Source organism: Hippocampus zosterae, chromosome 5 (genome assembly GCF_025434085.1).
Source record: "Hippocampus zosterae strain Florida chromosome 5, ASM2543408v3, whole genome shotgun sequence".
NCBI lineage: Eukaryota > Metazoa > Chordata > Actinopteri > Syngnathiformes > Syngnathidae > Hippocampus > Hippocampus zosterae.
The window spans coordinates 7,080,630-7,097,571 of record NC_067455.1 but is presented as its reverse complement, the minus strand read 5'-3'; the positions used below and the strand labels follow the sequence as shown (position 1 = coordinate 7,097,571).

The 16,942-nt window shown below is 44.5% G+C and overlaps 1 protein-coding gene across 4 annotated transcripts; it reads right to left on the bottom strand.

Annotated features, from left to right (window-relative positions):
- Window positions 1–4,131: 4,131 nt before the first annotated feature.
- nes (nestin) lies at window positions 4,132–16,300 on the bottom strand. 4 transcript variants are annotated; one of them, XM_052066461.1, is made up of 5 exons: window positions 15,398–16,300; window positions 14,313–14,437; window positions 11,241–11,317; window positions 7,084–10,583; window positions 4,132–6,363 (listed from the first exon to the last, which is right to left on the bottom strand). In XM_052066461.1, exons 1-5 carry the CDS (start codon window positions 16,196–16,198, stop codon window positions 4,996–4,998), a joined length of 5,871 nt encoding a protein of 1,956 aa, XP_051922421.1. In that variant the 5' UTR covers window positions 16,199–16,300; the 3' UTR covers window positions 4,132–4,995. The 4 variants fall into 4 exon arrangements, with proteins under 4 accessions (XP_051922421.1, XP_051922419.1, XP_051922420.1 ...); XM_052066459.1 differs by having other exon boundaries at window positions 4,132–6,236; window positions 6,951–10,583; window positions 15,398–16,299; XM_052066460.1 differs by having other exon boundaries at window positions 4,132–6,693; window positions 7,414–10,583; window positions 15,398–16,299.
- Window positions 16,301–16,942: the final 642 nt, after the last annotated feature.

Sequence of the window (16,942 nt, the reverse complement as noted above, 5' to 3'; positions counted from 1 at the left end):
GAAAAAAAATGAAGAAAAAAATATAAAATAAAAGATAGCTAATATATTGTGTTGGGCTAGTCTGCTTTTTTGTTGTAAAGAGACTTTTTTTTTTAGAATGATATACAATTTGTGTATATTTTCATAAATAAAAGTATGCACTGATGTTATTTCGAAATCTATACTGCTTTTACAAAAAAAAGTGTTTGTTATTGTACCAAAGTATCCGATGCTCCCCCTCTTCTTGCGCCCCACACCCTCGCTCCCCTTTTTGTGTGTTTTACCGTATTTTATATATTAAATAGACAAGTTGACCTACACCACACCTTGTCACTCTTTTCTCTTTGCTTTCTTCTGCTGTCTTTAAACGGTAACAAAAAAAAAGTTGTACTTAATATCAGTGAAGTCTCAACATGGTAATTAAAAAGTGGTCAAAGTACTCACATTGTGTACTTAGTAGAAGTATGGATACTTGAAGTACAGAAAGATTGGTTCAAATACCGGTATCGATTCAACTCAATATTTACTTTTACTGTCAATTTCATTCAATACAATAAAAAGTGGTCAACATTTTTTTTCAAATACCTGAAAAATATACTCAAATACAGAAACAAATTATTTGTACCACCTTACTATGGCAACTGTATCTCAGTTGGTAATGGGAGTCGTCCAGTCATCAAAAGCCACGGAGGCATGTTTGCTACTGTTTCGAGAGAGAGAGACATTATCAAATATACGTCCATGCCAAAGGGTTGCCGCTTGGAATCCCAACTCTGACTTTCAAAGTGTCCTTTGGCAAGACGCATAATCCTTCTGCCGATAGGTGTCGGAAAGGTGTTTGCTGTAGTTTAACCCTTTTAAAGCACCATGTAAATGCAATCCATTTACTCACTAACATAACAAGCTGTCATCTGTTCGTGTCAGCTGCCTGATTGACGTCATGCCCCAGACGCACACGTGTACACACACACATGCACACACACACACAGACACTTCAACAGACAACAGGCTTGTCTTGAAATTCATTTCAGCTTAATCACTGGCATGAGAACATTCACATCCATTTGCTTTTAGCAATAGCATGCTAAAAAAAAAAGCTAAATGACACTGGAGAAATATCATGATTTAGTTTTCATTTTTGTGAGTGTGTGTGTGTGTGTGTGTGTGTGTGTGTGTGTGTGTGTGTGTGTGTGTGTGTGTGTGGGCTCGCCCCACTGTCTGGGATCTTGCTAATTCAATTTCCCCCTACTGATTAGATGACAGTGGGCATCTGCTGCCACACACACACCCACACACACGTAGTTATGTGATTCGATGAAAGCCTCGCCCAGTCAAGCATAGACCTCCTTCCTTTCATGCCATCAGCCCTCATTGTGTTTCGGGCGACTGTCTATATGGCCCATTGTATGTGTATCCTGATGTAGATATGAACAACCCCACAATAGTAGCTTTTCGTGACAAAAATGTGCCCCATGTACCATTTCAATGACCAACACAAAATTAGATGGCCATATATATCATAAAAGTGTGTACAAAAAAGTATCATGCCTGAAACTGAACAGGAAGTCGGCCATTTTGTTGAGGACCGCTAAATTGAACATGAAGTGGCCATCTTGGTTCGCAGCAGCCGTGTGGAGCAAATTCCACAGCTTGTGTTACAGGGACAAATGGGTTCCACGAAACCGGCAATTTTTATTTTTTATTTTTTTACCCTATCCAGTATGAGTCCTACCAAAAACAGCAGACAACATTCACAAACTAATCTTCCTTTTCGTGATAGAGAACAGCTAAAAAAAAATAAGAATTCCGGCAAGGTTGAACTGAAGCATTTGTCATAGAGGATAAACATTGTGAAGGCTCAGCAGAGTCATGTGCAGCTGTCGCCAAAACAAACCAAACTTTGATTGCATGCCGCCGCGCAACCTCGCCTATTTTTAAAACAGTCATACAAGATGATGAAATAATTGGTCATTCACTGCAACTACATGTCTACATAGCAACCCTGACGCCTGCCCTCAATGTCAATCTTATTTAGCTTTTTCTGACTTCTAATGCCTCAGAATTATCATTTTAAAACAAAATTACCCACAAAACCTTGGGTATACTATATTAGACTCACTTAGTTTGTGAATAGTGTATAAACTCTGGTCGCATAGGTGATGATAACATGCTAACGCTAACAACACAAAGAAGTCAAAATCTTGGTTAATCCTGGTAGCATGTGTGATGCTAACATGCTAACGCTAACAACAGAAAGAAGTCAAAAGCTTGGTTCATCCAGTGAAGGCACACAATTTTAAAACTGGCCATTTTTGCATGTAGCATCTATTTTAAAGTTACCATGTGCTGCTAGGCTATTAGATTGAATGAAAGTTGTAACACCGCTATATGTTTTTGTCAATAAAAGTGTCCATATGGGATTTTAACGTCGTTTGGCATGTAAACTTTTGGTAGGAAACAGTCAAAGAATACAGTTCTTTGACTGTTTCCTACCAAAAGTTTACCTGATTACGGATAAATATTTATAATCAAGTATTGTTTCAGGTTGCGGCATGGTGGTCGACTGGTTAGCAGGTCTGCCTCACATTGAAGAGGTGCATTGTTCGATTCTAGGCTCCAGCCTTCCCGTGCGTTTGCATGTTGTTCCCGTGCCTCCGTGGGTTTTCTCTGGGTACTCTGGTTTCCTCCTACATTCCAAAAACGTGCAAGGTATGTTGAGTGAACACTCTAAATTGTCCCTGGGTGAGATTGCAAGCGCGAATGGTTGTTTGTCTATGTGCACCCTGCAATTGGCTGGCAACCAGTTCAGGGTAAACCCCGTCTCCTGCCCAAAGACAGCTGGGATGGTCTCCAGCATGCCTGCGACCCTCGTGAGGATAAGCGTATCAGATGAAATACAGTCGGTGTCAAATGACATTCATTCAAATATCCATTGTTCAATTGAACAGGAAAAGTCATGCATTGACTGGGCCTTTTTCCTTCCTGTTATTGGACACATGTAGGCAGTGAGGAGGAGGAGGTGAGCTACCATTGTTCACTGGGCTAATAATGAATGATGATGAAGAGGAGGATGAGGTGGGGGCTATTGGTGCTTTTTATTTTGGGCGGGTAAGAAGTCAAATAGGCAAGGTCAGGGTTGCTTGCTCTTTTTTGGGCAGTTTTTACCAACCCCGCTTCCCCGAAATGTTCCTTTGCTTCTCTGACACATAAAAAAAGTACTTATTATTATATAGTATTATTTGTCCAAAATCACACCCCAAAATCTACAAAAAAACACAGAGATCCGCCGTAAATTATCTCAAATCATTTTTAGCAGAATATTGACCAACATTTTGACCAATTCTTTATTTCATTTTATTAACGTAGAAATATTAACCCTTAAGAAACAGCCGTTACTTCAGTGGACATCTTATCATGTTATCAGGTTACAGGCTGCATCATGAAAGGGTTGAAATTGTTTTTAAAAATGTTCATCACTTCAAATTACTAACCGTAACTCCCATCAAGTGATAAAAAGGCCAACTGGTCAGCCACCATAAGCATGTTTGTCTCATGTCTGTCAAGTTGCGCCTTACGAAATATCGATAAGCGGTTTGAAAAATGGATGGGCAGAAAATTCAATGTAAAAATGCTCACTATGTTGACAACAACATGAATAATAATAAGTGTACTGTATTAAGACACATTTATGAGTGGGGGGGGCACATTTTCAGTAAGTCTGAGCTAACCCTCAATAAAATGTGTTGTACTAGAATGCTAATTAGTGGCGGCCCGGTAGTCCAGTGGTTAGCACGTCGGCTTCACAGTGCAGAGGTACCGGGTTTGATTCCAGCTCCGGCCTCCCTGTGTGGAGTTTGCATGTTCTTCCCGGGCCTGCGTGGGTTTTCTCCGGGTGCTCCGGTTTCCTCCCACATTCCAAAAACATGCGTGGCAGGCTGATTAAACACTCTAAATTGTCCCTGGGTGTGAGTGTGAGTGCGAATGGTTGTTCGTTTCTGTGTGCCCTGCGATTGGCCTACTGCCCGAAGACAGCTGGGATAGGCTCCAGCACCCCCCGCGACCCTAGTGAGGATCAAGCGGCTCGGAAGATGAATGAATGAATGAATGAATAGAATGCTAATTAATTACGATAAGACAAAAGAACACACCGAGTATCTTGTCATCAAGTTTATTAGATTTGAATGTACTGCTAACTAAACAGTCAAATCAGTCGATCAATCGTTCAAGCAAAACAAACAGCAAGACAGATTTGTTGGTAAAAAAAAAAAAACACATATATTGTCCCCATTTTTTTTTTCCATGACAATAGTCAATCGGTCATTAGCATGATCTGGTCTTATTGATCACTGCAAAGAAGTGAAACGTGACCAGCTCAATTGGATCAATAAGAGCTGATCAATGGTTCACCTTCCACTCAGAGGCCTGAAAGACCAAGATTAGCACGGAAGGAAAGAGGAGATGCTGCAAACATCCAGCAAAGCGGTGGCCGTGGCAAGCGAACTGTTTTTTTTTGGGGGGGGGGGGGGGCGTCAATTTGCGGGGATGCCTTAGGTTAAACGTTTGCTATATAGGTTAACCCCTACCACACACATGTTCAGTTTAAACTCTTTGAAAAACATTCGAGACTAGTTTAAGATGCTTCTCTGTCACTCTCAGTTGTTAGCTTTCTGCAAAACCAGCGCATGAAGCAACATCGTATCAAACATTGTAACCGTAAACACAAAAATAGTCAACCAAAAACATTTCATTCTGTCTGACGAAAGCCTGCTAGCTTACCGCTACCATAAAATTCGGAACGCTATGCAGAGGCTAACGGAAATGAGCACAGATGTTATGGTCATCATAAACCTTAAAACAACTGCTATTTTAACACACACAGAGCAGCAACACATTGGAAGAAATCGTTCATCCATTTTCACAGGCATGTATTCTGTCTTCTCCGAACTCTCACACCAACTATTATTGGTGATTTCCTGCGGTCCTTCTCTGAAATGCTACATTTTCAGAAACGCCAGATTATTCATCCCCAGATGACCAGGATTCGGCCTCAACTTCCGATTCCTCAGAATGCACTGACACCCCGGTCACATGCGCCTCCTTCTTAGCGGCGCAATCACGGGCAGAACTCCCATTGACTGCCTTCCCCCAGTCCAACTCACGACCAAACTCCATGTCGTGAATCCCAGACATTACTGCGGGGATGTCATCTGATCCATAAGCGGCGGCCACTTCCATGGATGACGCCCACAAGTCCCGCTTGTCTTTGACATTTGTTTTGCAGAATTCAGTCAAGGAGTCCTTCACAGCAAAGATGCTTTCCTCTGTTGCAGTCCCCGGGGAGATCGCAATAGGTTTCTCATCAAATTTGGGGGCGCCCTCGCCCTCGCCTGCTTCTTCATCACCATGAGTCTGACCACATTCTTCTTCATTTTTTGGATGTCTGATGTTAACGTCCTCGCTGGCGCTCTCCGGGACATTCCATTTGTCAGCTGGAAGGGCAGCCCAGAGGTTCTGCTTAACTTTGTCACTGGTTTTCTGGAATTCCGACAAGGAGTCCTTCATGGCAAAGATGACAGATTCTTCGGGTGCAGTCTTCAGGAAAATCTCAACGGGTTTCTCGCCAAATGTGGCGGCACATTCACCATCACCAACTTCATCACGAAGATGACTCACAACAGATTCTGCTTCATCTTTTGAATGTCTGGTGTCAACGTCCTCACTCGTGTCCTCCAGGATGTTCCATTTGTCTGGCAGAATGCTGGCATCGTCTTCTCCCACAGAATAAGTATACTGCTGGAGGAGACCTTTTTGATTTTGAGATTCACACTGTGGCTTCTCCAGAAGCTCTTCTTCATCTTCTTCTAAAAAGTCGAGCCCACTAAGGACCTCGCGAAAGGTTTCCTCAGCATGCGTCACCATGAAAACATGAGAGTCAAACTCATCCTTTCTTTTCTCTGGAGCTTCTAGGGAATGTTGAATATCTTGTCTCAGCTTGTCTTCATCTTGGAGATTTCCGCTGACTGGTAAGTTTCTCTTGACAGCATCTTGATGTTTCAAGGTTATATCCAGAACTCCTTCCAAATAGTCATCTGGAGAGTCCAATTGAGGTAGGACAAACTCCCTGAGGTCCAAATTGTCTTCTACTTGGGCATCAGGATCCACGCAGGATGGCATGTTCAGCATGTTGGCTTCTTCTTGTTCCGTGGTCATTATTTCATCCTGAACTTTCTCTCCATCATCTGGAGAGTCCCACTGAGGCTGCACCAAGTTCAGACTGCGTTCCACTTGGACTTCCATGCAGGACTGCAGGTACACTTTATGTGCTTCTTCTTGTTTCAATCTTTCATCTCGGACCTCCTTCACATTGTCATCCGGTGAGTCCACCTGAGGAGGGATGAAATCACTGAGGTCCAGATTGCCTTCTGCTGGGGCATCAGGATCCATGTAGGATGGCAAGCTCACTTTGTCAGCCTCTTCTTGTTCTGTGGGCATTATTTCATCCTGGACTTTTTCTTCATCATCTGGAGAGTCCAACTGAGGCTGCACCAAGTTCAGATTGTGTTCCACTTGGACATCCGATTCTGTACAGGAAAGCAAGGGCACTTTCTCTGTCTCCTCTTGTCCCAGCGTTACATGCTGAACCTCCTTCTCTTCTATCCCTATTTTCTCGTCGTCATCTGGAGTGTCCAACTGAGCCGGGATCGAGTCCTCAGGGTCCAGATCATCATCTATTTGGACATCAGGATCCATGCAGGATGGCAACTTCCCTTTGTCGGCCTCTTTGAGTTCTACACTCATTATTTCATTCTCAACCTTCTCCTTATCATCCATAGTCTCTATCTGAGGCGGGACCAAACTCATGATGTCCTGCTTATGTTCTACTTGGACGGCAGATTCCTTGCTAACTTCTTGTTCCGTGGTCATTATTTCATCCTGGACTTTCTCTCCATCATCTGGAGTGTCCCACTGAGGCTGCACCAAGTTCAGACTGCGTTCCACTTGGACTTCAGATTCCATGCAGGACAGCGGGTACACTTTCTGTGCTTCCTCTTGTTTCAATATTTCATCTTGGACCTCCTTCACATGGTCATCCGGTGAGTCCACCTGAGGGGGGATGAAATCACTGATGTCCAGATTGCCTTCTACTTGTACATCAGGATCCATGTCGGATGGCGAATTCAATTGCTCAGCCTCTACTTGTTCCATGGTCGTTATTTCAACCTGAACTTTCTCTTCATCACCAGGAGACTCTGAATGATATGGTGCCAAGTCCAGATTGCTTTCCATTAGGACATCAGATTCTGTACATGAAAGCAAGGGCACTTGCTGTGCCTCCTCTTGGCCCAGCGTTCCATGCTGAACCTCCTTCTCTTCCATCCCTTTTTTCTCATCATCATCTGGAGTCTCCAACTGAGGCGTGCTTGAGTCCTCAAGGTCCAGATTATTATTTTCTCCTTGAACATCAGATTTCATGCAGGATGGCAACTTCCCTTTGCCGGCCTCTTCTTGTTTTACTCTCATTATTTCATCCTGGTCCCTCTCCTCATCCTCCATAGTGTCCATCTGAGGCGGGACCAAACTCATGAAGTCCTGGTTATGTTCCACTTGAATGGCAGATTCTATGATAACTTCTTGTTCCAGGGTGATTATTTGTTCTTGGACCTCCCTCTCTTCCACCTTTTCCTTGGCATCCTCAGTTGCAGAGTCCAACTGAGTCTGCATGGAATCCCCATGGACCTGGTCACACTGCACTTTGAGTTCAGTTTCCTTGATGAATTCTTCTCCCATCTTCATCATTCCATCCTGGACCTCCACCTCTTCCACCTCCCCCAATGTTTGAGGCTGCACAGAATCCCTAAGGTCCAGTTTGCTTTCCACTTGGGCATCAGATTCTGGGATTGTTTCTTGTTCCTTTGCTGTCAATTCTTCCTGGACCTCATTCTCTTCCATCCCTTTTTCCTCGTCATCATCTGGAGTGTCCAACTGAGGTGAGATAGAGTCCTGACGGTCCTGATCATCTTCTACTTGGACATCAGAATCCATGCCGGATGGCAGGATCCCTATGCCAGCCTCTTCATATTCCATGGTCATCATTTCGTCCTGGACCTTCTTCTCATGATCCATAGTGTCCAACTGAGGTGAGACCAAATTCCTGATATCCTGGTTACATTCCACTTGGGTGTCAGATTCCATGATGACTTCTTGTTCTGTGGTCATTATACGATCTTGGACCTCACGCTCTTCCACCTTTCCTTTGGCATCATCGTTCGGAGAGTCCAGCTGAGGCTGCGCAGAATCCCTTAGAACCTGGTTGCTTTCCATTTTGAGTTCAATTTCCTTGATGAGTTCTTCTCCCATCTTCATCATTCTATCCTGGACCTCCACTACTTCCTCCTCCTTCAGAGTCTGAGGCTGAACAGAATCCCTAAGATCCAGGTTGCTTTCCACTTGGACATCAGATTGTGGGATTGCTTCTTGTTTCTTTGTCATCATTCCATCGTGGATCTCCTCCTCTTCCATCTCCTGCCACCTCTGAGGCTGTATAGAATCCCCGGAGTCCAGGTTGTGTGTCACTTGGATGTTCGTCATGGCTTCTTGTTTCAGGATTACTTTCCTTTGAGCCTCATCCTCAGGAAGCACTGCTTGGCTCTCATTGGCTGCCTCTTCAGCAAAGTGGCAAGCGTAGCTATCAATGGAAAGGTTTTCCAATTCCTGCTCCACAAGTCGATTCGTCTCGAGCTCCACATCATTGACAGCTACCGGTACTTCTTCATGCAAAAGGTCCTCACTGATTTTCAAGGTTGATTTTTCCAATCCAGAAGCGTCCTGAGAATATTTTATGTCATTTTCTACCAGCACTTCATGTACTTCCTCACAAAGATCCTCCATGGTTCCAAAGTTTTTGGCCTTGCTTTTACTCCAGGCAGGTTCACCTACCTCTCCGGTCTGTCCGTCTTGCTCACCGTCACTGGACTCACTCTCGTCCACATGTGACGCTTGTGTGTTGGCATCCGTCTCATCACTGGTGTACCGGATGAGTGGACGCACATCCGCCAGTGTGTTCTCTTGAGCATAGCTGTCACTCTCTAGCTCTGTTCGCCATGACACCGAGACATTTTGGGAGTCCTCGTCCTCTTCATTTAAGTCTTTATCGTCAGAAGGTTGAGAACTTTCTTCACGTTGAAGCCACATCTCATCATCTTGCTTCTTCATTTCTCCTCTACTTAGCTCAGACCTTCTTGTTAAGATGTCCTCCTCTGGTTCCGCAAACTGACTTTCTGCTTCTGGTTTGGGTTCACTTGACTCAACATGGATCTTCTTTTCTATCACGCTGTCCCATGTGTCCATCTCTTCTCCATCCGGATACAACATGTCTACTGCTTCTGTCGCAGTCGTGCCCAAGGTGGAGTAGCTTATTTCCTGTTTGATCTCACTCACATCGATGGGGTTGAACTCATTTTCAGAAGACAGACTGCTGGTCCTGGATTCCAGGGTGGTTTCCAGTAATGCTTCTGTTCCAGAACTTGACCTTTGCTCCTGCTCATCTTCCACCGTGCATGGCTCAACCGCAGCTCTTGCAGCAAAACTGAAGATCTCCTCTGTCATTGTCAGAAGTTCTGTTTTTGATTTGTGGGTGCTTAAGTGGTGCGGAGTGATCTCTTTCGGGAGAAGTTGAGCTTCTGACTGGAGCTGGAAGCCGACAGCTGCTTCTTCCTCCACCGGGACACAAGACGTCAGTTCCTGTTTGTATACAGCCGAGGAACTGATGGTCTCCTCTGTTATTCCCAGATTGTCCACTTCCTGAGTGCCAGATGGCTGCTGATGGATCTCCTCAGTGCGTGTTGGAGCTTCAGACTGAATCTCAAAGGCGACAGTTGCTTTTTCCTCCAAAACACATGGTGACTGTTTCTGATCATTTCCAGCTGTGGAACTGAATGTCTTCTCTGTCGTGCCCAGAAGGTCTGATGTAGGTTCCTGGGCGCTTGATTGGTACTCGGTAATCTCCGTAGTGAGTGGCAGACCTACCGGCTGCAGTTGAAAGCCATTACCTGCTCTTTCCTCCACAGGAAACGATGGCTGCTGTTCCTGATTCCATGGAGCCGAGGAACTGAAGGTTTTCGCTGTCATTCCCAGAAGTTCTGATTTTGGTTCCTGGGTGCTTGATTGGCAGTGACTGATCATATTCTTCTCTTCTATGATTTTTGACTCTAGCCCTTCACTCACTGGTGATCCTGACTGGACCTGAAAGCCGAAAGACGCTTTATCCTCGCTTTTCCCACCATATTCCTCTTCTACACGTTCAGCAGGATGTTGCTCATGTTCATCCCCAACAGGAGAAGATAGAGGCTCTGCATATGTTACTTTCTCGTCCACTTCCTGTGCTCTGAACTTTTCCACTGCTGCATCATTCAGTATTTTGGGATAAGGACTTTCTTGCTTCGCCACCATTGTTGCTGTTTCTTCACCCTTGCGAGCTTGGCTGATGGTTACGGGCTTGCTCCTCAAGGGCGTTGTTGAAGTTATCGGTGCTCTCCTGACTGACACGAGGGTGTTACAGCGAGCGGGTAGTTGGTAACTCCCTCGTGAAGGCTTCACAGGCATGTCTGTGGGAGAGAAGATGCAGTCAATGTACGACGGACTATGTTGCTCTTAAATAAATAAAATAATACCTTACAACGAAGATGTAATTGCATTGCTGTCCAGCTCAATTCCATGGATGTGAGCTATCATTAAAAGCCAGCTCCTCTACAGAGCCCCCACCCTAATGGACACTATTGATCGCCATTTCCTTTCTTACGGTAAAGCCAAGAGGCCATGTGGTGCCTCCTGTTTCATGAATGTCCTCTGCTGCTTCTTGGATTACAACCAACCCCCACATGAACGCCCGAATTTGAATAAAATGGAGGATCTTGAAGTGAAGGGCTATTAGTTCAATTGATATAATGGTCGGGATGATTTTGCATTTGGGCTCTCACAAGTCGAGATTTCATTGTCAAAGTACATCTTTATGTAGCACTTTACTTAATTAATGCTGCCAAATAATGAGGTCACAATGGATGCTGTACTAAGACACAACCATTTGACTTGTCCCAGCCAAACAGTGACAGGAAAAATGTTGTAAATAACTTTTAAAAAATGTAAAAATAAAAAATAAGACAGGATATTGTAGTCTTGCTATTCACTCTTAATTTTATGAAAACACCGTCCACTTAGATCCTGCTGTAGACATGCATGTGATGATGACATCCTGGCATTTGTACCTTTCAGTGTAATGTTTCTGGAGTCTTTCAGAAGAGAGACATCATCTCGCCGCAGGCTCTCGCCATCCAGCAGAGCTCTGCAAAGACAGCAGAATAAAAAACATGCTCAGGACACAAGAAGCTCTGCCAGGGTGGAGGACGGAAAGACGAGAGTGTGCAGTCGTTGTTATGGTAATGAAGGAAAGGCTCCTGCTATTGATGACACATGTGCACGCACACACACAAACACTCTAAAAGGGTCCTCATGAGTAACTGCGATGCAAACTGTGGTATATTTCTATTTTAATTAAAACAAAACCAAATTCATTCATTCATCTTCCGTACCGCTTGATCCTCACTAGGGTCGCGGGGGGTGCTAGAGCCCATCCCAGCCGTCTCCGGGCTGTAGGCGGGGGACACCCTGAATCGGTTGCCAGCCAATCGCAGGGCACAGAGAGACGAACAACCATTCGCACTCACACTCACACCTAGGGACAATTTAGAGTGTTCAATCAGCCTGCCATGCTGACTTTTGGAATGTGGGAGGAAACCGGAGCACCCGGAGAAAACCCACGCAGGCCCGAGGAGAACATGCAAACTCCACACAGGGAGGCCGGAGCTGGAATCGAACCCGGTACCTCTGCACTGTGAAGCCGACGTGCTAACCACTGGACTACCGGGCCGCCCACAAAACCAAATTATTTTATTTATTTTATTTATTTGTCTGCATATTTAAAAGTGATAAACTCACTAAATAAATTGTCGTGCCATGAGATAAAAGAGGCCCGACACATCGACAGATACTGTAATTTAACAATACTCACGAGCAAGTATTATTTATCCTCTGCAAAGAACATCTATCAGTGCTGAGGAGTTATGACCTTCCTTGTTTGTCCATCTGTATCAGTATGTCTGTGATATACTGCCCCCAGGTGGCCTTTGCATGAACCCTGGAAGTAGCATCACGATGTCCATTGAAGTGAAGTTTAAAAAAGTGAGAAAAAAAGGTTTAATTCTTCATTTTCTATTTAATAATATTACCCTGTATATATTCAAAAAGTACAATATTATAATGTGTTATTTGTATTATTTCTAGTTTGTAGTGAGTTTGTAGCTGGAACAGATTCATGGCATTCTGATTCACTTAAAGGGGCAAAGTTGATTTGCGATCAATCCATCACTGTATTCTGAAAAACACATTTACATTTTGTTTTCTCGGATCAATTTATTTCCCCCCAAATGAAAAGGTTAATATAAGCTTTTCCTCAAAATATTAACTTTTTAAATTAGTATTTTGACATGCCTTGCACAATTTTACACTTTGTGAATGTCCTTAAATGGTCTTTGTAGTGTATTTGACCTACTTTAGGTTTGTTTGTTTGTTTGTTTGTTGGATGTGTGCCAGTTTTATCGGGTTCTTAATCTTAAAGGTCTGATGATTGAGTCATATGCAAATAGTGTTAAATATCATATATATGTTCCCTGTTGTGATTCTAGAATCCCACAGCTCATAAATGTATGAGCAGTGTGGGTCAATACATTGGGGGAAGTAGGGGGGCTGGGGTGTTGGATGATGGATTTGGGGATTTTATGATGTGACGGGGCACTGAGGGTGGGGGTTGCACTTTCATCCTCCACAGTGGACTGAGGTCATTGGCTACAGCAGGGCAACTCAGGCTGCTGCTTCAAGGACGTGCCCTTTGGAGTCCCAAACAGCTGCAGCCTTGAATGTCATTTGGCTGGGGAAGATCCAGTTTGGATTGGAGTGACTCGATCACACTTGATCACACGGCCTGGCTTTATACATGTGTCATATCTATTACCGGTGACAAGGCAAACCTCCTCTGGCATGCAGATCAAGTAAAGGTCCCCACTGCTAAAAGTGAGCCATTTGATTTATTGTGTTGTTGACTTTTTTTTTTTTTCGCGAGAGCAGGATACACCCTGGACTGGTTAGCGGTCTATCATCGGATATATAAAATACATTAAGATATCCTTTATTTGTCCCGCAATGGGGAAATTACAATTAGAATTCAGAAAGGAAAACGCTAGGTAGGGAGAGGGGGAAAAAAAACATGCTCGAACTATCCTCTTCCGAGGATAATTTAAGTCCAGGATAAAAAATACCCTAGCATATAAATAAGCATATGACAGTTACAACAAGTCACAAGACATAACATGTAATAAGGGGATGAATGGGAAGGCGGGGTGTAACCGCAACGCGGCCGAAATGACCAGCTGCACGTTCACCGTTGCGCTCCGCATATCGAACTACGTCACGGGGGAAAAAGAATCGGAGCGATGAAGACGGTGATAACAAGGATGTGTATGCGCATGTGGTTGTCCAGTTGTGTATGTGTATGTGTATGCGTGTACAGGGCATAGCTGCTTCGTCGAGGTCTGCTCATCATGAAGACAGTCCTGGCGTATCAGTCCATGGCCGAGAAGGAGGGGGGTGGGGGTGGATGCCCTAGACTTCATGCGTACTTCCATCCAGGGGATGTACAGTACGCATGGGGAATACAGTGGATATAAAAACTTTACACACCCTTGTTGGAATGCCAGATATTACCAATTGAGATCTCTTTTCCACCATTAATGTGAGTCTCAACCTGTGCAACTCAATTGAAAGGTTTTTGTTTCAAATATTTTCAAGAAGGGAAGGAATGGTCAATGACTTAATAATGTGGTTGCACAAGTGTGCACACCCTGTTACGACCTCGAATGTTGTTGTGTTCAGAATTACCCAATCCCATTTAAATTCATGTGAAATGGAAGTCAGCACACACAGGCCACAAAAGCGTGTGTCTCTGATTAACCTCAAATTCAGTTTAGAAGTTCTAGAAGAATTTTCCGGAGATTTTATGTTTTTTTTGTTTTTTTTGCTTGCTATCAAAAGCCTAAATATTTTTTGCTAACGCTGACTGCTATTTGTCTTATTATTTGACTGCTAAAATTCCACACCAAAAAGTGCTTGCCGAAATGAGTTATGTTGACTTTCCACTTTTCCCAGCATTTGTTGGGATGTTGACTGTGTTGGATGTGAGATCTTCTCAGGCATTTGGAGGATTCCGTTAGGTATTCATTTTCTACCTGTAGGTGACCACCTCCAGGCCCAGCGACATCTTCTGCTGTAGCAGACCTCGGTTCTCCTGCACCAAACGATCAAGCTGATGGCACAGATGCTCTTTCTCCTTCTCCAGGCACTCCCAGTGCTCCTGTACACACGACACCAAGTGACAAGATGAGATGAGGGGGGGTGGGTGCCTACGCTTGGTTTCAATGATTAGATGACTCCTGCTGGTCAATTGTCAGACAGTCGGGCGTCCGTGTGCGTTATTCGATTGTTCGTTGGGCTTCCTGAAGAGGAAGAGGACAGCTGGCAATGACTCAGCAGTAGGCACAAGAGGATACTCTGCCCACTTTGTGGACAGGAAGTATAAACATAGCCGCTGATCACATGTGGGTCAATTTCTTGGTGTGGCATTTAAACCCACTGAAGGAATTCCAGTGATCTTAATAACTGAATATGAGGGTCATTTGAATTGACAGTCAGTAGAAAATTGGCAAAAAGGCCAGCAAAACAGTCACCGTAAAACATTTTATTTTAAAAATGAATTGCTCGGCCCCCACTGAAGACAGAAATGCGATAGACTTTCACAACTACTCAGTGAAGTGCAGTACTGTATTCTTATTCGTTTTTTTACAGGGGGATAAAGAATATATGCATGTACGCATGGTTATATTTTGTGTCTACACGTTGACGCACCTTGTGTGTTCAAAATCAAATGTGATCACAACGATGAGAAATACTATTTGTTAGCCCATCTATGTCATTTGCGTTGTCTGTTAGCATTAAGCTAGTAGAAGGCAAAGCTGTTTTATTGTAAATATACATGTATGTGTCATTGATTTAAGTTTAGATTTATATGAAACTTGAACTTAGAGAGGAATTAAACAGCATCAAGTCTTGTTTTTGTAGAAGTCAAGTCACTTGTATGGCAAGGCACCACTCTATTTGAATTTCTTGAGATGCACCTGTATATAGTTACTGGATACTCAATGCACACTTTATCAGATACACCATGCGAATGAAATCTAATACAAAACTTTAGTTTTTGCAAATGCTCCCTTTCGACCTTTATGAAACAACATTTAGATTATTGTGGTTGCTTCACCTGAAGTGTGTTTATGTGTTGTCTGTGTTCTTCCCTTTGCTGCTCTGCTGTCTCCTCCAGCTGCCTCCTAACATCCCCTTCGGAGAGCCGGTCTCTCTCCAGGGCCCTCAGATGGGCCTGGTACTCATTCTTGTGGTGCTCCGCCTGGCCCAAACGGGCTGCTGTCTCCCTTAGGCTCTCCTCCAGTTGGTCTAGCTGTGCCTGGTAGGCTTCCGCCGTCTCATGCCATGCCCTGGAGGCCTGCTGGCTGAGCTCCTGCTCCAGCTGAAGGAGGTCCAGATTTGGAGTGGTGCTTGGTGGTATCGAATGGCTCAGCATGGTTTCCAAGTGGGCCACATCTGCCTCGTGGTTCCGAACCAGGTGATCCATTTCCTCCTCCAATTGCTTGATTCTCTCCCTGAGCCACCTTTGAGCCCCGTGTTCCTCCTCCAGCTCCTTCTTGCTCACCTCCATTTTCGCCTTGACCTCCGCTTGAGCCAATGCCTCCTTCTGACAGTGCCGCTCTACCATCTGGATCTCCTCACTCAATTTGCAGACCTCCATCTCGGTGTACACCCGCTCCCTCCAGACCGTTTCCAGCTCTGCTCTGGCCCGATGGAGATCTTCTTTCAAACTCTTCTCCCTCACGGAGGCTCCATGATGACTGCACCGCTGAGCTTGGATCTCTTGGGACAGCATCGTGTTCTCCTCCTCCAGGAGCTTGACCCGGCCCAGATAGCTCTGCAGGCGGCGGTTGAGGTCCAGCATTTGGTGCTTCTCGTGGTCCATGTGACGGTAGTGTGCAGTGGGTTGCAGGTCCATTGCGGGAGGGATGCAAGTGGTGGACACTCAGAGTGGACCTGACAAGTGAAGCTGCTGAGGCCGTGGGAGCTCTTAAAGGAGGAAGACAAGGAGTGTGTGTGTGTGGAGGGAGGAGACTAAAGGATGAAAGGGAGGAGCGGACCAAGGGGCTTTGGTTGGTGGGGTATGGGGCAGTGGAGTGGTGGACGGGGTGAAGTCATCTCTCATGTTAACTCTTTCACTGCTGTGATTGAGAAGAGCGATGAGAGAATAAACTTGTCCTCGTTTCTTCTTGGCCCTGGCAATGTGAAAAGGCATCTGACAAGTAAGCTGTTTGAAGGGGTGGGACTTGGAATCGAAATTGTCTTTACTGATTTAGATTTTATGTATTAAACATCGGACTTTCTCGAGAATTAATTGCATTTGTCGAACGAGATTGAATTGATTTAAATGTAATTTGTTAGGTGTTCCCCTCCTTTCCTACTCTACCCGAATGCCACATTTAGTTAGATTGCAGAGTTATGATCCCGGGAAATGCTCATAAATGTCGGAAAGTGGCGATAAAGATTCCCATAAACAGAAAAGCGGCCCGAATATCAGCGCGTCTACCCTCAGCAAACCACCTGCTGTAAAAATTAGTTTTTCCTTATTGTAACTGAATGCCACATGTAGTTTTGCTTGTCTCCCACACTTTGCCTGCGCAAACTGTCTGCCTAGAAACGTGCTTCTTGTTTTGACGCAGAAAACGAATGGCTCAGCGTAATG